Source organism: Dromaius novaehollandiae, chromosome 10, assembly GCF_036370855.1.
Source record: "Dromaius novaehollandiae isolate bDroNov1 chromosome 10, bDroNov1.hap1, whole genome shotgun sequence".
Taxonomy (NCBI): domain Eukaryota; kingdom Metazoa; phylum Chordata; class Aves; order Casuariiformes; family Dromaiidae; genus Dromaius; species Dromaius novaehollandiae.
This window is the reverse complement of record NC_088107.1, coordinates 1,602,840-1,624,049: the sequence shown is the minus strand read 5'-3', so window position 1 is coordinate 1,624,049 and position 21,210 is coordinate 1,602,840. Positions and strand designations below refer to the sequence as shown.

At 55.6% G+C, this 21,210-nt stretch overlaps 1 protein-coding gene and 2 long non-coding RNA genes across 10 annotated transcripts in view; 1 reads left to right on the top strand and 2 right to left on the bottom strand.

Annotated features, from left to right (window-relative positions):
• The window catches only part of LOC135329414 (uncharacterized), a 5,503-nt gene extending 4,303 nt beyond the window's left edge, over nt 1–1,200 (bottom strand). Inside the window, exon 1 of the long non-coding RNA XR_010390897.1 lies at nt 615–1,200. This is a non-coding gene — a long non-coding RNA (uncharacterized LOC135329414). The remainder of the gene's footprint in view (nt 1–614) is intronic.
• On the top strand, nt 2–18,566 carry PAQR5 (progestin and adipoQ receptor family member 5). 8 transcript variants are annotated; one of them, XM_064517839.1, is made up of 9 exons: nt 2–164; nt 5,836–5,912; nt 6,588–6,810; nt 7,742–7,959; nt 8,339–8,541; nt 9,601–9,727; nt 14,962–15,058; nt 15,778–15,919; nt 16,494–18,566. In XM_064517839.1, the coding sequence occupies exons 3-9, from the start codon at nt 6,760–6,762 to the stop codon at nt 16,739–16,741; spliced, it is 1,086 nt and encodes a 361-aa protein (XP_064373909.1). In that variant the 5' UTR covers nt 2–164; nt 5,836–5,912; nt 6,588–6,759; the 3' UTR covers nt 16,742–18,566. The 8 variants fall into 8 exon arrangements, with proteins under 8 accessions (XP_064373909.1, XP_064373908.1, XP_064373907.1 ...); XM_064517838.1 differs by lacking the exon at nt 2–164 and adding an exon at nt 1,355–1,420; XM_064517837.1 differs by lacking the exon at nt 2–164 and adding an exon at nt 3,556–4,411.
• LOC135329413 (uncharacterized) lies at nt 16,807–21,172 on the bottom strand. Its single transcript, XR_010390896.1, has 2 exons — nt 20,813–21,172; nt 16,807–20,711 (listed from the first exon to the last, which is right to left on the bottom strand). It is a non-coding gene; the product is annotated as an uncharacterized LOC135329413 (long non-coding RNA).
• Nucleotides 21,173–21,210: the final 38 nt, after the last annotated feature.

Sequence of the window (21,210 nt, the reverse complement as noted above, 5' to 3'; positions counted from 1 at the left end):
CAGAAGTAAAGCAAGATATAGAAAGGGATCAAAGCAGACTGCTGCGCTGGCAAGCGCCGGCTGGATGAGCCGCGGGACGGAGGGAAGGAGCAAGCTCCAAAAGGAGAAGCCGCGGGAGCCGTTGCTGTGCCCGGAGCTGGCATGCGAGCACAGCGTGGCGGCAGGTAGGACAGGCCCCCGGCCAGGCGCACATCTGCAGGGGTGCGGCTCTGCACATCTGGGAGGTGAGGCACCTCCAGGGGCTGCTTGCCTGGGCACATCTGGATGTGGCTGTGCACGTGTGCAGGGGTTTGTTTACGCGCACATCTGGGAGTGGACGTGTGCACTTGCGGGGGCTGTTTGCGCACATTGAGCGGTGGATGGCTGCGTCCGCACGGGGGGGGGGGGTGTCCGCACGTCGGGTGACAGTTGGTGGACGTGCACGTCTGCCGGAATTTGTTTACGTGCACATCTGGGGCTGGCTGCGCACATCTGCGGGGATTTGTTTACGTGCACATCCGGGAGCGGCTGTGCACATCTGCATGGTGCAGGCATGCACATCTGGGAGCTGGGGCTGCGTATCCGCAGGGGTGTCCCGGGGGGGTCGCTGCCCCAAACCCCGGCACCGGGCTCACCTGTGTGACTCCGTCAAAGAGGGACCAGGGGAGCAGCACCCAGCCGAGGCTCCAGTGCTGATTTTCCATTTTTCATCCTCTCCGGCTTTTCACCGACCTCGGGAAGAGCGCGGCCGAGGCGGGAAGCTGGGCGGCTTTGAATGTCCGTGGCAGCCGGAGCATGGCCTGCTGCTGGAGCCAGCCGGGGCTTGCTGTCGCGCTTCGGCTTGCGGCAGGCTGCCGGGGAAGTCGCACCCCCCGGACCCCATGGCTTCGCGATGCAGCCCCCAGGGGCTCGGCGCGGCCGTTCCCAGAGCTGCCGCATGCACAGCTGCAGGAAAGGCCGCTTGCCGGCGGCTCGGCCCCAGGGAGCAGCGCTGGCTGCAGCGCGCAGCTGCTTCGTGCTCGCTGCTGCTTTGCAGCTGCCCCGCGGCTCACCGGCCGCTGCCTTCAGCCCCGCGGTGCCGGGGGCTCCCGCCGGTTTGCAGCCCATCACCCCAAACACGAAGCACCGCGACCAGTCGGCTGCCGGCAAAACATGTGGGCTTGGTAGGAATGAGGTCCTGCAGCCGGGAGCGGCGTCGAGGCCCCGGTGCGGCGTGAGCGCTAAGATAGCGATCGCGTCGCTCCCGTTGGTGCACGGCAAAGCACCGCTGCCGGCGCTGATGAACGGGGCACCGGCCTGAACGGTTTGGTGGGTTTGTGTCACCGGCTGTGGAAAAATCACCGGAGTCACCTGCAAGTTTTTCGGTGGTTCATTACGGCGCAGCAGCAGGTTTCCGGCTCGTTTGGGCGGCAGCGGCTCATAAACCCGGGCAGGCAGGAGGGTAAGTGGAATAAATCTGCGTCTCGGCCACCGCGGGAGGAGACGTGCGACCCGGCAGAGCCTGCGGGAAAACCCACTGCCGGAGGGTGATCGCTGGCGGGGCGGCTCCTGCCGTCGCGGCTCCCCCCAGCCGAGCGGGCGAGGGGCAGGGGGGCTGCCGGGAAATCATCCGGGAACCGCTCGGAGGTGGAAAGAGCTGGATGGAGACGGAAGCACGGGAAATGGTTTAAAACCTGTGCAAAATGTCAGCAGTGGGCGGAAAACCAGCATTTTCCTGCTGTTTGCTGTACGCCTGGGGGGGTTGAGATCCGTGCCCCGGGGACAGACCTGTGGGATCTTCACCCTGGGGCCAGGATCTGTGGGAACTGCCTGGTAGGGATGGGCTCTGTGTCCCAGGGATGGATCTGTGGGATTTGCCCCCTAGGGATGGGCTCTGTGGGATGTGTGCCCTGGGCATGGGATCTGCCAGATCTGCACCCCAGGGCTGGGATCTGTGGGATCTGCACCCTGTGGATGGGAGCTGCAGGGTCTGCACCCCGGGGAGGGGATCTGAGCCCCCGGGGGGCTGGGATCTGCGCCCTGGACAAATTCCCAGCCTGTGAAGTTGGTGACTGTTTACCAGGGCAGCCCGGAGCAAAGCCGGCCCCTGGACCACAGCTGGGCACAGATGTGCGCATGGCCCTGGCACGGGGCCAGGCACGGGGCCAGTTCACCAGCAAGGGGGGAAACGCGGCGTGAGCCTTAAATGCATCACGGACGCCGGAATACCTGCAGTCCGGCCCCGCGTCTTGGCAGCGTTGGGACGAAACCCCGTTCCCTTTGCTGTTTGTGGGTGGCTTTATTTTGTTAATCCAAACAAACCGGGTGTTTATACGCGGAGCCTCGCGTCAGCCCACTCCCGAGGGTGAGCAAGGCTTTCCGCTGGCCGGCGGCTGCCTCCGCGTCCCCCTGACTCACCGCGGCCGGGAGCAGCCGCTTCCGCGGGTTGGGAAGTGCCGGCGCTGCCGGGCTCCTCTCTGCTGCGGGGCCGAGCTCGGCAGCCGGCGCTTCCCCGTGCAGCGCTGCGCGGCTGCCCCTTGGCTGGGGGGGATGTTTTTTGGTCCATGCATGATTTTATTTTTGGTCCCTGGGTGATTTCTGCCCTTTTGCTTCAGAGCTACTTAAAAGGCGCAGGGATCAGCCCCGAGTTACGCAGCTCGTCCCTGCTGCCTGCAGAGCAGCGGCGTCTCCGGGGGAGCTGCCGAGGGGTCCCGGCCGGCGCCCGGATGCCCTGGGGTCCCACCGCGTCCCCCGCGAAGCCTCCCCGACCGGAGGAGCGAGACCGGCGGGGCGGCCGTCACGGCAGGGCCCGGCAGCCGCCGCGGGGTGAGGACGGGCCGTGCTGGCGCCTGCCGACCCGCCCCGGCTGCGCGGCTGCATTTTTCCCCCGTGACTCAGTATCGGTGCTTATCGGCCCCGGGTTCACGTTGCCGGCGGGGCCGCGGGTTTGCAGCGAGCAGGTCGCGGCGACGCTGGATCCGGCGAGCTGCGGCGTGGGGCTGCACGCTGCTCTCGCAGCCAGCACGGTGCTGCCGGGGCAGTTCAAAACTGCAGCTCCGGACAACCGCCGCGCACATCCCCGTGATGGAAATGCACCAAAAAGGGAAATCCCAGCGGTGTTGCAGGCTCCTTATCCCTCCACCCGAGGTTTAAGGGTGAAAAAGCGGCAACGCAAGCCCTGGGAGCTCGTCATCCCCAGGAGAGCCGTGCTGCAGAGCTGGCAACGGAGGGTTAACATGCTTACGCTTACAAATTCATGTCAAGATATTTTCCTTTGTGATTAAGGTCCGGGCTACTGTTGCATATTCATGATCCCTGATTTAAAATGACCATTATTTCTTCTCCCCGTGATCTGTGAATAATGCATTGTGCCTAGATGCAGCGGGGTTCTCTAAGTACTTAGTAATACGAGAGTAATGACCTTGTATCGCTCTCCAACGATTTAAGGTTCTTAATCTGATGCTATATTCAAATATTGTGAAACACACTGCTCATAGCTGCCGGAGCTGCAATAGGGGCTTTGCCGAAGGGGAGAAGGGGGGACGTGCTGGGGTTCGGGGGCTGCAGCGCGGCGGGTCCCGCTGCTCGGGGCGGGCTGCGTGCACGCGGTCGCTCTGCTCGTTTTCCCAGTTTCCAACAGTTTTCTCTCCTCCGGGTTCCTCCTCTGAGACTGCCGGGAGCTGCTGCGATTGCTAAAAAGGGAGTGATTTTCTTTCGGTTTGGGCCGGATCGGGGCTGGACCGCTCCGGAGCAGCGATGCCAGGACCGTCCCCAGCGCGCGGCACCTCCCTCGCTGGACGTGACGCTCTAACTTTGCAGTCTCCTTGGAGACAGCCGAGCGAGTCCGCGGTTTTTCCGGTGCTCAGCCGGGAGCTGGAGGTGCACGGGGCAGCCTCTGAGTTAATATTTTTTCCTGCCCTCGTTCTGCTTCCTCAAAGCCGCGCTGAGCCCCACGCAGAGCGCAATCCCATGCGCTTTGGCCGCGGTTGTGTCCGGTTTTGTCGTGTTCGGTTTTTCCTGTTGCACTCAAACACGACCCCTGCTCCCAGCCTCGGCGCGTCCTCGCCCTGGCCCGGGGCTGCAGCAGGGCCGCGGCGGAGCTCCCTGCCCTCCCCGCTGCGCCCCGGCCCCGGGCTGCTGCCGAGCCTCCGGGGCGGCTCATGGGCCCGTGCACGCCCCGCCAGCGCCCGGCCGCCGGCCCCACGTGCTCCCTGTTTGCACACGGATGAGTAACGCTGCCGGCGGGAGCCGAGCCTGCCGCCCGCTCCTGGGCGCAGTGCTGCGAGCACGCTGCTGCCCGGCTGCTCGCCGTGCTCCCGGGGCAGCCCGGGCTCGTGCACGCGTGTCGAAGGAGCGCGCGGGGAGCTCCGAGCTTCTCCACGCGTGCCAAGAAAGGCTGAGCTCGAGAAGGAGCTGCGTGCAGCGAGGACAGCACCTTGATACCGTCTGCAAGGTGGGTTTTTCCATATGCTCGTGCCGTACTAGCGTCTGCGAGAGCCTTGCCGTTCACGGCAGCCTGCGCTCCCGGGTGCTCTGCAAGCAGGGCTGGAACGCAGCCGCCTCCGGAGCAGGACGGCTCAAAGCGCAAAGGGCTCCGGCACGTGCCTGAGCTGCGCCGATTTTGGAAAGCTTTAACATGCACATGCATGAAATTGCCCGCTTGTACCAGAGCTTGAGCAAACGATAGCTGCTGCGATAACCCTGCTCGCCGTCCTGCCAGGAGCGATGCGGCACGTCCCGCGGTGCCACCGCCACGGGCGAGTCCTCCAAGGAGCCTGGCCGCCGGTTTTGAAGGTTAACAAGTCTCTCTCCTCTACCAGCATGAGCAACTCGTAAAAGTTAATAATTAACAGTTAAGATATTTTTCTTCCATCGGAATACGCTGCTGTGCACCGCCGCACTCCGGCTCCGGCCGCGCTGCCGGTGCAGCTGGTGCTGAAGATGTGCCTCTGGAGAGGGTGCGGGGGAAGCTGTGTCCCTGTGGGACCTGTTGCCCCGGCTGCACCTTCGCACGGAGGTACACGGCTGCAGGAGAGGCGACCGCAGCGGCCACCGCGGTCGGGGCAACGTGCATGGTGCAGCAGCGGGGAAAAGCGGGGCGGTGGGAGCAGCACGGGTCGCGCTGGGCCGTGCCCCCGGCTCAAGTGGCCCTGGTGGAGCGGGGAGCTCCGCTGCCGCCCTTGCTTTTCAGGTCGTTCCTGCAATGCACCAGCGTGCTGTTGCTCTGCAGCCCCTTTGCCCGTGTCCGCATGCCTGCTGCCGCTCGGGGAAGCTGCGGGTTTGCAGGTAGACGCTCTCCGTGGTGCCCGGTCCCGTGCAGCGCGTGTCCCATGTGGCTGCAACGGCGGCGCGGGCTGGGGACGTGGGGCAGGACATCGCGGGAGCAGGCGTCTGGTTTGCCCTTGCACTAACCCTGTTTTTGGGGGCCGGCACTCCTGCACCACCCGCCAGCCTCAGCCAAGAGCCGGCGTGACCGCTCTGCGTGCGCCGAGATAAGCGAAAGTATTTTTATTCTGGGCTGTCGTCGCGCCCATGCGTGCCTGCAGCAGGCATGCCCTGCTGATAGCGACCGGCTCCGCTCCGGGCCGGGCCGTCCCGTCTCCCGGGGAGCCGAGCAGACAAGGCGAGACCCAGCTCCGTGACCTCCCGCAGGCTCGCGCGGGTCCGTCGCGGGACCGAACCCCTCTCTCCACCGCGGAAAACAGGGGAGTCACCAGGGACCCCGGCTGGCTGCAGCTCCTCGCAACCGTGGCAGCATTTGCAGCGCAACAGCCACAAAAAAGATCCTGGTTTAAGTGTAATCTTTAACCAGAGGCATTTCCAATCCTGCTCTACGCCGGGTTATCGCTTTCCTGCCTCGCTGGTTTTCTCCCCCAGGTTAACCGCCCCGCGGCCGCTTCCTCCTCGCCGGGAGCCGGTGCCCATGCGCCGGAGCTGCGCGGCCGCGCTGCAAGGTAGGAGGCACGAGCGGGGCGAGGGGCGCCGGCCCGCGGGACCCCCGCGCACGGGAGCGGGTGGGTTCGGGGCGAGAGGGAAGGACGGCGCGGGCGTCACCCGGGACGCTGCTGGCAGCTCTCTGTGCAGGAGCAGCGGCGTGCTCGAGCCCGGTCTCAGGACTGAGCTCAGCTCGAGACTGCTCCAAGGCGGTCTGCAGGGCTCTTTCCCGCTGCTGAGAGGTTTGCAAACGCCTCTCAGCAGCCCGGGGGGTGCAAACGTGCCCGTCGGGGTGCCCTGCGCCCCGGTCCACCGAAGCCACAGCCCGCGGGAGCGGTGCCAGGTCTCTGCAGCAGCGGCGACTGCGACCTGGAAAAACCAGAAAGCAAGCAGCAAGTTTTTGTGTCTAGCTCCGCTGGCGTGCGGATGGTGGGATGCTTGTTTTAGTGAGTTTATTTATACGAGAAATAACTGTGCGATCATTTATTTATAGCTGATCTTGCACGAAGCAGCTCAGGCCTCCTCCCCGTCGCGCGGCTCCCTCCTGGGCCGCCCTGCGCGGACGGGGCAGCGCGGGGGCTCGGCTGCCGGCTTCGCTCGAGCAGTGCTGGGAGCTTCCTCGCGGCCGCTCCGCTCCGGGCCCGGCTCCCGCGCGGTGCTGGTGCAGACTCACTTCTTTCGCCTTCGTTTTGCAGATAGAGAGGCAACGCGGCGCCCCGGAGCCCGGCGTCGGGGGGCCGAGAGCCGGGGGCTGCATGGTGGAAATGCAGCCGGGTGGTGCGTGAGCGGCAGTGCCGGGCGGCGGAGCTGCAAACCGCCCCGCGGAGCCGGAGCCGGAGCCCGAGCCAGATCCCGCAGCGCCGCGCGATGCTGAGCCTCAAGCTGCCCCGGCTGCTCAGCAGCAGCCAGGTGCCCCAGGTGAGTGCGGAGCTGCCCGGCGCGCGGAGAAGATGCTGTAACACAGCTCTAAGGCTTCCTGTTAGGAAGAGAGATTCTGAGAAATACGATAAAATATTTTGACGGTCCAGCTTTTCCTATAGTTTGCTAAGGTTTAAAAAGAGAAGTGAAAATACCTCGGACTTCCTTGTGGTTTGCTTTGGGTCAAAAGCAGGGTTAAAAGGAGTCTTTTAATGTAACCAAGAAAGGTTTCTCATTTAGCTAACCAAATGCCCCAGACGTGTCATGGGGGAAAGTTTGCAAGGCAAGTTCTTGTGCTCACCTCTTCCTTGGAGAAAGATCTATATATATTTCTTTTTGCTGGAAACTCAATGGGTTTCGGGTGCTGGCGATGGGAGCAGCGTGCCTGGGGGGTCACCGGTGCCTTTGCGCCTGGGGAGCCGAACTGCCCCTCCCGGGCGCTGCTCGCACACCGCAGAGGGGCAGCGGAAGGGGAGGCTTGGGGCGGTGCTGCAAACCGCAGGCGATGTCCCATTGGAGGCCCCCAAAAAAGAGTAAAGTCTTTTTTTGGAAAAAGCTTCTTTTTAAGGATGCCCTAAAGTACTGGGGGGGGGTTTGGGCTGACAGGTCCCCTGGCACTTCTGCAAGCTGCGTCCGGAGTGACTCAGTGAGGGCACCCGTCGCTCGAGAGGCCCCTAATTCCCCGGGGACGGGCTGTCCTGGCAGGGGAGAGCCGGGTTTCCACCGCAGCAGCATCCGGGACGTGCTGCCAGCTCTCAGCCCCGCCAGGCTCAGGGAAATACCCTGCCGCATTTAGCAGTGCTTTCCCCTCCCTTGGGACCATCTCCCACGGATGGACCTGCTGCTTCCTTCGCAGCAGGTTCCTGCACCCTGAAACGTGTCCTTCTCCTTTCCTTGGGGCGCTCCGAATTGCTCATCCTGCTCCGGGAAGCTTCGCAGCTGGTGCTTTTGCAGGACTCGGCGCCCGGCACGCTGCACGCGGTGCTGGGCAGCGCAGCGCTTTCCCCTCCTGTCTCCGCAGGAGTACCAGGAGCAGGGCATCCTCTTCGGGTACCGCCACCCGCGGAGCTCTGCGACGGACTGTCTGCTCAGCGTCTTCCAGATGACCAACGAAACCCTCAATATCTGGACGCATTTTGTGCCTACCTGGTGCGTAACCTGTTCTGCCTTTTGGGTCCAAAGCGGTGATTTAAGCGGCTGCAGAGCTGCCGGGGAGGTGGCTGGGTTTTCGCCGAGGGTCTTTGCACGGGCAGGAGGGGCGATGGGCTGGGGAGAAGGGTTTGGTGTCTGGTGCATCACTCCGGGAGCACCAAAGCAAAGAGGCACAAGCAAAAGATAAGTGCGAATTCGCACAGCACGAGCTGAAGCGTTAACTCTTCAGACAATTACCAGGATTAACGAGGCTGAAATCCAGCCCTCGTTGTTTGCAGCCACTGAGAAATAAAGTAAAAGGATCGGTGGCTCCCCGCGGGGCTGCCGGCGGCACGGAGCCCGGCGGAGGTTTGGCGAGCGTGCCGCTGCCTTGCAGGTACTTCTTGTGGCACCTGCTGGGCTCGCTGCCGCCGCGGGACGGCCGGGGCACCCGCGCCTGGCCCTTCCTCGCCTACCTGCTCTCCTGCTGCCTCTACCCCTTCGCCTCCAGCTGCGCCCACACCTTCAGCACCATGTCCAGCCGGGCCCGGCACCTCTGCTACTTCTTCGACTACGCCGCGCTCAGCGTGTACAGCTTGGGTAAGGGCGTGCGGACGGCGTCGCGGGAAAACGCCTGCACGGACGTCGGCGGGGTGCAAGCGGCTGCGGTGTGTCACCCCCTGGGAAAGCTTTGGCACCATGGACCTAAAGCTAACAGGAGTCGGGGTCTCGGGATGCACGTCTGGGCCCTGTCATTCCTCGTTCGTTCAGGGCTGCTTGAAAATATTGCTTAATTTTATCTCGTTCCTTTCCTCAGCTGCAGCTGATGGCTGAAATGCTTGGGGATTGCGGCGTGTTTCGTGTAACAGCAGCTGTGATAACGAACGCGCTGTGCTCGGACAGCCCGTGCCGCTGGCAGAGCTGCGCGAGCGTTAACGGAGCCCGGCAGAGCCCCGGCGCGTCAGCCGTGGTTTTCCTGGGCAGGAACCGGAGCGCTGGGAAACACGGGCAACCGGGCTGAGGTCACCCGGGTGCAGGGAGACGGCTCCAAAGCCAAAACCGTGGGCGCAAACGTCCCGTTTTGGCTCCAGCCCGCCGCCGCAGCCCGGTTTCGGGCAGGGAGTGCAGCATGTCGCCAGCCCCGACGCTTTTCCGCCTCCGCTGCTCTTCGCTTGCGTGTCTGCGGAGGTTGCAGGGGCCCCGGTGACTCACTCGCAGCTCAGCTCCCTCCTGCTGCGGGTTACGGCCTCGCCGCGTGTTTATGGGGCTTGCAGAGCGGTTTGCTCAGCGGGACGCGTCGTCTCCTGCCGACGGCGACTGCGGCGACACGGTTAATTCTAGCACTTAGCAGCTCGGATTATGAATAGAATGAAATAATCTGAGTCTGAATCAAATGAAATGCTTCGGTAATCACAGGGCACGGATGGGTGTGAAGCATCTCTGACACCGCTCAATATTGTTATTACCATAATAATCTTGGGCTGGGTCCTCCGGTCGGTGTTTTGCTCCTGGGGGAGAGGCTCTGGGCTGGGCTCTTCGCAGTAGATTGAGCAAGACAAAATAAAATGTCTGAGACCGGGAAGTCCACAGATGCATCCATGGGGTTGCTGAGGATACAAACAGTGTTTGCGACTCATCGTGATCTTTCTCCACTTCCAGGTTCTGCCCTGGCGTATTCAGCGTATATCTTCCCAAAAGAATGGGTCAACGGCACTTTCCACTATTACTATGTTCCCATCGCTGTGTTCAACACTGTCGTTAGCACCAGCCTCTCCTGCTACTCCAGGTATAGTCACCTTTTGCTTCAGCTGCTGTGATTGCCAAAGCATAAACATTAATTACTGTTATTAATAAAGTTTTGTAATTGCAGACTGTATTGCAGCAGTTTGTGCCTTATGGTCAGGAAGGGGAGGAAGAGGATGTTTTAATTTGAGAAATGTTTTGCAAGCTGATGCTAGGATAGACTGGCAAACAAAACTGCAAAGCAGTTGGAGACATTTTAATTCTTGAAAATTCAAAAGGTAATTTTATATCATACGTCTAGGAGGAAGACGACCACCTAAAGCGCCTTGTTTTGTCTGTAGTGTTTCTAATACCCTGAAAAGGTTGCGGGCTCCTATGCCACAAACATTTGAGCACGTGCCCAATTTTAATTGCCAAAGGTACTTACCAGCCTAAGCTCTGCGTGCGTGCATGTTGCAGATTTGCAGAGGAGGAACCCTAATATTCTCACAGCTGATTGCATTATTTTAAAAGCATAAAGAGCATTACGCGTATGGTATTGTGTTCCCGAATGGAATTAGACAATTTGTTTTGAGTAACTCCTTTTAAACTGTCTGAAGTACTTAGCTGATTCCTAGCTGTACATTCTCCGCCAGAACTCTAGCAGTATTTATTTTAATTTAGTTCACGGTAGATACTTTCTTCAAGGCCGTATGTGTATCTGCCATTGCGATATCATGCAGTTTGCTTTTCAAAAACAGGATTTCTATTTTCTGAAGGGGGGTGACTGCTCTGGCGTTATTCGTCCCCCTTCTTTGGCAGTGTTTACCCGGCACCGTGCTGCCGTCGCGCTGGCTGCCGTGGCTCGCCGTCGCAGTGCCGTGCTGGGGCCTCTTCGCTTCCGCGGCCCCAGCCCGACTCTGCCGTGGGGCATCGCCAGCACCCAGCCGCCTCTCGACTGCTGCTGCCTCGGCGGCGAGAAATGGGCTCAGCAGCAGCCCCCCAAAATAAAGAAACCCGGCCGGTTTTGCTGCAGGAGAGCTGCTGCTCGGGGCGAGATGCAGCGGAGCATCAGGGTTTTACCGAGAGGGAGGGGACGAAGCTCTTGATAGTTTTGATGGATCCTGAAATGTTGCCTTAGTCTAGTATCTGTTGAAAATGAAGGGATTTACTTGTCTTTCGGACTGAGGATTTCTCACTGGAGTAGAGCCCCTGGGGTAGAAGATTTGGACCTATCTTTAGTGTTACTGTATGCTATTGCAGAATCAAGGATCACTCCTAGATCGTCTTTGCGAATGATGCCAGCAAGGATTTGGTATCTTTTCCTTATACTCCTCATTTCTTTTCCCTTCTTTTTTTCTCTTTTTTCCTCTTATTTTTGTCTTCTGCGTCTCTCTGCTGTCTCGCTAGATGGGCTTAGCAAGCGAAGCTCACTGACCCTGTGTTAACCCTAGTACTCACTGCTTGAAGATAACACTTAAGACATTTCAGCGGCTTGCGATCAGTTCAAGATTAGTTGGGAATTTTCTAAATTCTTGATCTGCAAATTTAAATGTCAGCATCTCTGCTACAAAACTGTAAGTACGGTTACGTGAAAAATGCGCAGCTATCACTATGTGATAGAATAACCAATGCTGTTGTCTTGGTAGTTCTTGTTGTGAATTGTGCAAGTAGTAAACCCACCAAATGTCACCTTATAGAAGTCAGCGGAAGGTTCCTGGGTCAGCAGAAGCACCCAGTACCGGGCCCTGCTCTGCTCCGGCTCCGAGCCGGGTGGTTCGGTCGGCCCCGGCAGCAACGCTGCCCCTCGACACCCCGGTGCGAGCGGAGCCTGAGACCCCCGAGACCCCCTCCTCCTTCGCGCCCTGCCTTTCGCCTGTCTCTCTCCTTTCTCTCTCTTCCCGCAGGCTGCGGAGGAGGAGCGCTGCCGCTGCCCCGGCGCTCGCCCGGTTGCCGTAAGTGGCTCGCGCGGTGCGGTGCCCCGGGTGCACGCCGGCATCGCTCCCCCGTTGCGTCTGCCTGCCCGGCACCGCCGCGCCGGCGAGACGTCCCGCGGGCTGGAAGGGGCAGGTCTGCAAGCAGGTCGTGCAAGGGCCGGTGGCGGGGACCCGTCCCGGCACGCTGCCTCGTCTCCGGCTCGGACAGGAACGAGCAGGAGCCCAGCAGCACGGCCCCGGCGGCTCCTCTCCGCCGTGCCCTGCACGGGGCTGGCGTGGGGAGCCGGGAGAGGGACGGACAGACGGACGGCGTGTTCACCAGGGACGCAGGGGCTTGCGAGGGCAGAGGCAAGCCCTACACCCGGCCGTTTCAAACCGGTTCACGCTCAGACCGTCAGCGCTAGGCGAGGGGAGGCTCGGGAACCCCCCCGAGATCACTTCTTGGTCACTTCTTGTGGCTGAATGCAACGGCGAAGGCAGCCTGCTCCACCCCAGCCGCTTTGCATGTGCCAGGCAGCGGTCGAGGGGGTTGCAAACTAACGTGGTTGAAGATAACGGCGACTTGATGAAGGCAGGGGCTTCCAGCGGGGCACCTGAAGAACGAGCGAAGGCGTTTGCCAAGGCTATTGCACCAAATTTTTTCAACCTCTCAGGAAAATTTTCCAATCCTGTAGAGCTGGTTAATGAGACCATCAGAAGAATTTTTATTTTGCTTTTTGTCTTTTACGTCCTTTGCCCTAGGAACATCGAATTGCCAGGCAGGGAAACATATGCAGATAGATGTAAATAAGCACATTTATCTCTTCTGCGGTGCTAGGTAGCCCCGCAGCACCGTTGCAGAGAAGGTCTGACCGCGCTCCCCACCCGTGGGATGAGCAGTTGAACAAAGACATTCTTTCAAGCTTGAGAATTTGGCATCTCCCTGCGGACTTCTACGTGAAAGTAGAAAAACCTGTATGAGCTTTTCACAGGGAGGACAAAGTACGCTTGAGCTCTATTATATCTCACGCCGTCCCCTGTGAATAGGGCACTGTCCCAGGGGCTGCTGCGTGCCTGGCCATAGGCTGCAGTTGTGGCAGAGTTTTGGGAACAGAAGTGTGCAGGTTAGATTTGTACGTGGCCAAAAGAGTGGGAAGATGCAGGGCGAGGGTTAGCGCAGCACCTCACAGCAATGACTGAGAGATCTGCATGCAGAAGTGGAGGGCAGCACCTCGCAGGTGACTCCACAGTAGGAACATGCAGTAGAAATATCAAATTTATACTGTGAGAATACTGTAGAAAGACAGAAGAAAATGCAGTCGGAGGCACCTTCACCATCACTGTGACCTTTCACACCAAGGTCTCCTGAAAAAGCTGCAGGCCATGATGGAAAGGGCCAAACTGAGCAGGAATGAGGTGAAGCTCCTCATGTAGCTCTCGAGCACAACTCCTCTTTGTTGCGTTTCCAACGTGTATTTGGGGTTATCTCCTCAATACAGCCCTTCTGCTTTGCAAGCAGATCTGTTGTAACTCTGTTTGAGTTAAGTTAACCTCCCTGTTCCTTCACTGGGCTAAAAAGCCATTAAGCTCGGTCCTTTTCTGCATTATCCAGAAGGGGAAACGTCAGAGGGAGAGGTTTTCTGTTCGCTTTCTGGTTCATCCTGCCTCTGGAGTGCAGCGTGGTGAGTCTGGGTGTGGGGGTCCTCCCAGCTGGACTGACCGCCCAGACGGACGTTGTGCTCCTTGCCGGAGCATGGGAGGAGGCATCTGGCTCCTCTGCGGCAGCTCGGTCGTCCGAGTGGGTCCTGCCGTGGTGGGTCGTGGTCGGCTACGCTGCCGGGCTCACTCGCGGCTGCCCCAGCGGATGATACAGTGCAGCTCTGCGGCTCTGTCTGGTTTTCGGCGTCAAGATTTCATTCGAGTCGTGTTCCTGGTGTGTCCAGAGCACCCTGCGGACTCTGCACACAGCTTATGGCCCAGCTGCTATTCCTCCGGTTTTTATTCTGTGTTTTGGGGGGATCTGGGGCTTCAGTTACTCTGTGATCTGAGCTACGAAGTATGTCCTACGGTGTAGGACAACTCAACAGTGTAATTTCCCAGGGGGGAATGCAGATTATTCCCCATCCAAACATACACTTTCCTCCTCATATATGGTATCATTATGACCAACAGGCTTGCTGTTGTTATAGTGGTGATGTCATAAAAAGGTGACTTGTTAAATTAATCTATTTTTTGATTTTAGTATATGTCTCCATGCATTCTCTACAATGACAATTGCAAAGTCTTGGCAGGATGTAAAAAAGAAGTATGTGGAGACATTTTATGCATTTTGGACACAAGCTGCAATACAGTTTAATTAACAAACATTGACAATTGCAGTCTGCATGCTGTATTACCTACAAAGCCTTCTAAACTAATGCAGATGTATTCTCCTTGGGATTGCTGTGCTCAGAAAGCTTGAATTCAAAACTATAGGAGTAAAAACTCAGTCAAAAACAACTGCAGGGGCAGCAGCTGTTTGAAAACAAGCTCTGCTCCCAGCTGCTGATGTGTAATCGTTATTGAGCAATGGTGAAAGAAGCAAAATCAGCCATGCCAAGATGGAGTAAAAAAGACTCCACATTTTCAGAGCTGCTTCCAGTTTCTGCGAGAGCCTGGCGCATACTAAACCATGTCTAGAAAGCGTACCTGTTGGAGAAAGAACTTGGCTGATTTCCTTCTGGCCTGTGATTTTTTTATAAGGATAAGGGCATCATGGACTGAGCCATAAATTAGGTGTGACTTGCTAATCATGGAAATAGCTAGCGGGCCCTCGATGCCCCGGCACGTCCACCCTGAGCCAGGGACGAAGGCCGGAGGGAGCTGTCAGACCCGGCCGCCCGCAGAGCCGGCAGCGCAGGTGAGGCAGAGGAAGGAGGAGAAGGGGTAGAGGGAGAGCAGAGCAGCACGCTGTCAGATTAAATTAGGGCATTTTCAGCACAGCTCGTAGCTGAATTTGCTTTGGCTGAGTCCTGGGTGACTCCTCGTTGCAGCTCTATCCCCGAGCCTGCACGGCTGGTGGAGAAGAGGCTCTGCCCAGACTCAGCGTGAGGCTCTTCTGCATGTAATAAAGAGAGGGGGGCCCCTCTCATCTTCCTCCTCATCTCAGTATTCAGCCAGTAAAGGACCTGAACTGACAGTGATTGCAGCTTTAATATTGTCAGCACACAAAACTGCACTGTACTGGCTGAAGATCACGGACCTCCGTGGGAAAGGGTATGCCCAGTCTATACGTTGCAAGGCACAGTCCCCAGAAAATTAATGAAAAACAGAGTCCAACACTTGCATTAGCCTCATCAGCCATGCCTCTGTAATGTGAAATACTTTCTCTTTCTTGATTCAGGTTTCTGGAGGTGGACCGGCCCCAGCTCAGCAAAGCTTTCCGCACGCTGGCCTTTGTGTACCCATACCTATTCGATAGCATCCCTCTCTTCTACAGGGTATGCCTAGAAGAGTCAATATTCACAGCAGCAAGACATTTGCTTGCTGCAGGGTTGGAAATATCAGCTGCTTAATCTCAGTCTGAAAAATACTTTGGAAAATATATCAACTTTTTTTTTTTATAGAAAACTGACTCCAGCAGGAAAAGAGATTTGGTTATTTTTTCCTGTACCTATTGATACACAGATTGTTCTCACTTCAAAGCAGGGCGTTCAAACTTTGCCCGTGCTGGAAATTTGCTGTCTTTGAAAGCTGTGCTTAGTTCCTAAACATGAGCTGGGTGGGAATTTTCCTGCGGTGAGATCTAAGGACGGGAGGTGGGGGCCTGGGATTCGATTAAAACAGAGGCAACGGCTCTTGCTCTTGGTGAGTCGTAGGTCCTGCAAGCAGAGCTCCAGCTCCCGACAGCCGCTGGCAGCCTACCACGTGCGCTGCTCCTAGCCGAGGAGCAGTCAGAGGTGATGGAGGCCCAGGAGAGTGCAAATTGGTGCTGCCTCCTTTAGAAACCGGCAGTGGGAAAGCCCCGACACACCGGCCGGGAGCAGGGCCTGCCAAGCCCCATCCTCGCCCTGGAGCGCAGGCCGCGGAGGGCCGGGATGGGGATGCCCCATCGGCCCTGAGGCCACCCTTGGGGCACAGGGGCTGCAGGGTGTCTTTAGTCGTCCCCTCTCTTTCCGTTGCATGGTCCCCTCACATGGCCGTTTCTTTACTTCTGCAGTTCTACGTGTGCGCGGCGGAGAGCTGCACGGAGGCCGTGATCGTGGTCCACTACAAACACACGGTGCTTGCCTTCCTCACGTGCTTCGTCTTCGCTAGCCATCTGCCAGAGAGACTTGCACCAGGACACTTTGACTACATCGGTAAGTGCCAAAAGGGCGAGTTTGCGGTTTTCACGTTATTTTCAGGAAGGAAGAACGCTAATACCCGAGTGACTCTCAACGGTTATAATATAGTCCCTGTCGGAAATTCTAGGTGCAGTTTTATATACAAGATACAGCAGTCCTGCCTAAGTGAAGTGGAAACAGCTCCTGAGACCTGCTGTACCAAAAAAGTTTCATAGCGGGGTTTGCAACCAAAAAGCACGCATTTCTCATGCAAAAGACATCACCGTTAGCACAGTGACACTTCAGAGTGCCACATCAGGGCACTGCAAGAGCAGTCACCACGGAGAGACTGGATTAGAGTCCTCCTCCTGACAGCACCAAGGGTTTTCCTTGGTCCCTCATCAAAGCCGTGCATAAGTTCAGTGCCACCTCACATGTCGCATGTGCCAAGATTGCAGCAGAGAGCTGTGTATCTCTCCTGCAGTTGTAGCTAGCTGGAGTTCAGTGCATTTTGGAAAGGAAGGTCTCTGTAGTCTAGTGGCACAAGAATAAATGAAAATTTAATGAAACCCAAGGTGTTTCAGGCTGAATGCTTTTGATTTTGTTGCAGGGCACAGCCACCAGGTTTTCCACGTATGCGGGATCATTGGCACGCACTTCCAGATGGAAGCCATCAGGATGGATATGACCGAGCGCCACGACTGGCTCCTGGCCACTGCGATGCTTCCCTCGGCCCTTCACACTCTCGGTTCAATGGGCATCTGCATGGCCGTTTCCCTGGCCATCATTAGGCTCTGCTCCATGTCTCTCAGCTGCCTGCCTGAGCCTTCGCAGAGAGAAAAATTGCACGGGCATTAGGCTTCAGTTCTATATACTATTTACACGGCTCCATGGGAGAGAAACTAAACAGTGTGTGTATGGTATGAATGAAGATGGATTTATTCACACACGCTCTTTGAGAAAATGTTCATTTAAAAATTCTCAAGAGTGAAACATTTTATATTGCACTGTTCTTTATATAGCTTTAAAGCTGGAAACAGATTATGAAATGCTTTGAATCAATCTGATAGTTCACCACAAAAAATGTTTATAACAATCTTAATTCTTTCTGTAAAAGGGAGGGAAACAGTAATACTTTCCAAAGCAATAGGCGTTCATCGGTTCTGCCTTAGGGAAGAATTGGGGAGACAAGTGAAAGCAGATAATGCTGATCATCTGATGACATGAATGTCCTTGTTATCAATTTAGACTGGAAGCAAAACCTCAGCTGTACAGAAATCAATGTGAATTGCGTTACTGACTTCAGTGCAGACAGGGCTGGAGAGTCCCGAGGGCTGGGCTCTGAGGAGGCCGCTCTGCAGTCGGCTCTGGCAATGCTTTTCCAGGTTTCCTCCAACAGATTTTGCTTTCATTGAGGGCATGAGCCCAAGCTTGTTAAGGCAAGGGCAGACTTCTGTGGTGCGGAGCAATTTCAGATCCATTCCTTGCATCACTTGACATCGGCGAGCTGGATCATTAGCCAGGGTGTAATAGTGCAATGCTGTCCAGGCCAGCGGATGTGGCTCCTTCGCAAAAGACTACAAGAAAGAGCTCTCCTAGGGGCTCCCTAACTACTGTTTTACCTTCACCAGCAGCATCATCTAGGAGATTAAAAACTCAAATATCTGTCTTCCACAGCCTTACATTAAACCGAAGTGCCTGAAAGATATGTGGTTGAGAGAGACTAGAACTTGCCTATGTTTCAAATTTTACTGAATTTTTTTGTGCAGCCTCAGCTTTGAGGGTGCCTGTGACGAGATTGTCACATTGGACTTATCTAATAACATGTAGTAGGTACATGAACATGTAATGCAAAAATTCCTGCTGCGGAATGTTATCAAGCTTCTTGATAATCATACGGGTGTGTAAGTTGTTTTCTGTATAATTACCTCTATTAAGGTAAAATAGATGCACTTTTGAGTGATAATACAACAGCTCTTTAAATATATTATGGGACAAACAAGTCTTTTGAAAACAAGCTTTCTTTTGAAAGCTGACCAAGATTTATATTAATATTTATAAGCACTGGAACATAATTGTTTATTCAACAGTTTTATTTCATTAAAAGGGAAAACTAATATAACTATGACACTGATATATGCTAACCTGATTTGGATGGTGCATAAAAATACTGCCTGTGAAAATAACCACTTCAAAGATAATTGCTAATAATTGCAAATTATTTACCTTCTGTACACATGTAACTGGAAAGGAATCTGGCTTTGTGTGAAAGAAGTGATTTAAGATTCTCTAAAATTTACATTAATTTATTTTAACTTTTTCTTGGTAGTTTAACTTTTGAATATGGGAAGTCCTCGTCTTCTTCATATGCAACATGTATTAAATATGTCATTGTTCATAGAAAAACTACACTAAAAATATAGCACTATTTTATACACTGTTACAATCCTTACAGATCCTGCAACACTATGCATGGAGTCTTTGTCTACTAGATACTTTACGCACTAAATGAGTGAATGTTGTTTGATCCTGAAGCAGCATAAGTAAGCCAGATTTCTTGTTCAGTTGGAGCTATGCCTTCCAGAAGCTATTTTATGTACTAATTTTTATGCACAGATAAAGAAATAAAACCTCAGTGTCAAATTGTTACATGTAAATAATACAAGGTATTTATTTGTTTGAACATGTTGTTTCATTGTGTCTGTGCCCTTTCCTCTGTAACCCAGGAAGGCCCAGTTTAACAGGGCCCTCATGGAGACTATAATCTGGTCACCTCATTCCAAACCAAAGCAAGTTACAAACAAAACTATTAACTTTATGATGAAATCTAGGAGCACATCATTATTCTGTGCTTCAGCCCGTGGGATTTTACTGCACTGGTGAACTAGGCAGGTACTGCAGGAATGTGAGAAGGGTCAAACTTGGTAGGTGTGCAAAGGACAAGGTACGACTCTCCCAGGGTAAAGCTTTGCACTGAATTTTGGCTGGAATCCATGTTTGGGTCTCACTACTGCCCGTTCTAGACCTGGAGCCTGTTTGCTATGTAACACCACATGATCTCTTGAATTTAGCCTCAATTTATCTTGAACTACAGTCTTCTATACCAACCACTGTAATTCCACAGTATTCTAAATAGGCTGCATCATACTCATAGGCCACTGATATAACTTTTACATCTTAGGCAAAAGTTACCGGAGATTGTGATTTTCCTGTTCGGTAGGGTTGTTGGCTGATTCTTAGGTCCTATCATGACACAAAAGTTCCTCTGGATTAAGGTAAATCATGAATCTGAATATTTCTGAATAACTCTTAATCCAAAAGATGCACGTCTTTTTCCAAAACAGTACAATGTACAAAACAGATTAAAATAATTTGCAGCTGGGATGTAAGGGCGTTTGCATAGGGAATTATGAACATCATCTGGAATACCTCTCCATGTGAAGAAGCCTGTAGCGTTGGTGAGGGTGGAGGCATGGATGAGGGCTTGCTGCCTGAGAGTCAGCTCACAGGAGACTGAGATGACCGTGTGTGGTGGGGACAGCATGGAAGTCATTTCCTCCCTAGTGACTGAGGTTATGCTGCTCCCTTTACTTGCTGAGGTTTATGATCTGTACAGCTGATTAGAATCCTGGCTCCTGCCATTAGATCAGGTAACTAGTACAGAGCTATTTTGGCCTTTTTTCCATCTACAGAGAGATAGGAGCTTGTGCCCAGCTGAAAACAAACACATACTCAGTTACAGACCTTCTAACCGTCCTGCAAGTCTTTATCACCTTGGCATTCGACATTGCAGTGGGGCTGTATCTTCAATCTATTGGAAATGGCAGTGGGTGCACGAACTGTTAGCTTGTTTGTTAAGCAACCTTTCTCCCTGTGAGCATATTAAGTTGTGCTCTCATCCGTGCTGTGCGTATCATTTCCCAGACAGATGCAAATATACCGGTTTTAACTTACAAAGTCCTAAACAGTCTGGGATCTACAAGCAGCAGTACCGCGAGACGCTGCAACAGCAGTCAGCAGCAGCGTGAGCTAAGTTTTTGCTATGAGTGAGGAATGCAGCTTCAGGAGCCTTTATTAGTTCCCAGGGATTTGCAATTTGGTTTGCTTTTGAGGGTGACAACCCCATCTTATCTGCTTTTAAGGCACTGTGCAAGACCCATCTTGGCTTGTGAGGTACAGTGTGATGGCAGAAAGGCACGTAGGGATCTGGTTCTACTTCTATGTAGGTTTAATTTTGCTTATACTGCTGCTGGGTGTTATGAGCAGGGGCACAAAGAAATGTGTCTGTTTCAATATATTTTAAAACACTCCTTAAGAAGTGAAGGTTGCCCAGAGCACTAAATAGGTCACTCTGACGGTGGTCTGTCACAGTAAAAACTGACAGCTTGGTAGGGTTTCTTTGTTTTCTCCTTTGTTGTGTTTTAAATGGGACTGGCTAACTTGATTTAGTTAATTGGCATTGAAGTTGACAATTGGCAAGAGTCTGGGGTTTAAGTGAGATTGAGTTCAACCCCCTGGAGGCTTTCTCAGCTGCTAGCCACGGTTAGAAAACAAATTATTTTACCCTCGCCACTGCCTTGACCCCAGTTTGTCCATTTGATTTAAAAGCGCACTTCCTTTGCAGGATGCAGATTTTTCAACACGCTCGTGCAGCTGGTCTCTCTACGTGTGTCTCAGCTCCACGTTTTAGGTCATTAACCATTCCCTACAGGGCTGGGAATTAACCCAGTTACCGCTGGGCAGGTAGCTGCTCGGCCGCGGGCACCGTGCGGAGGCGCTGGCACGCCGACGCTCGCCGGACTACGCCTGTCTCCACGAGCCCGAATCTCTGTTTGAACCAAGCAGATAAAGAGACAAATAGGAGATAAGGAGCAGCCGGGCAGCGGGCCAGGGGAGCTCCCACCCCGCCGGCCGCGGCCCGGCTCCCACCTGCGGCGACATGTTGTTTCCGCTCCTCGCTCAACGGGCAGTTGCCTGGTGGGAAATGGCACCGGGGCGGCAGGAGGAGCGGAGGCCTCCCGGGGGGCTGCAGGCCGCGGGCCGCTCCGCGGGGCCTGGCTCCGGGCCCGCGGCCCAGCCCGGGGTGGGGGGGGGTCGCGCAGGCCGCGGTGTGGCCCGCGGGGCTCCGGGCTCTGCGGTGGGGCCGCCCCCCCGGTCGCCGAGGCCCCCCCGCTCGGTCCCCGGGGCCGGGCCGGGCCGCGCCTCGCCGCGGCGGCTGCGGCGCCACGTCCCGCCGGGCCCAGCGGGGGGCGCCCGCGCTCCGGGCCGCGCCCGCGGGCGTCGCCCTGGCAACGCGCTCGGGGCCGCGCCCCGGCCGGGGAAGGGGA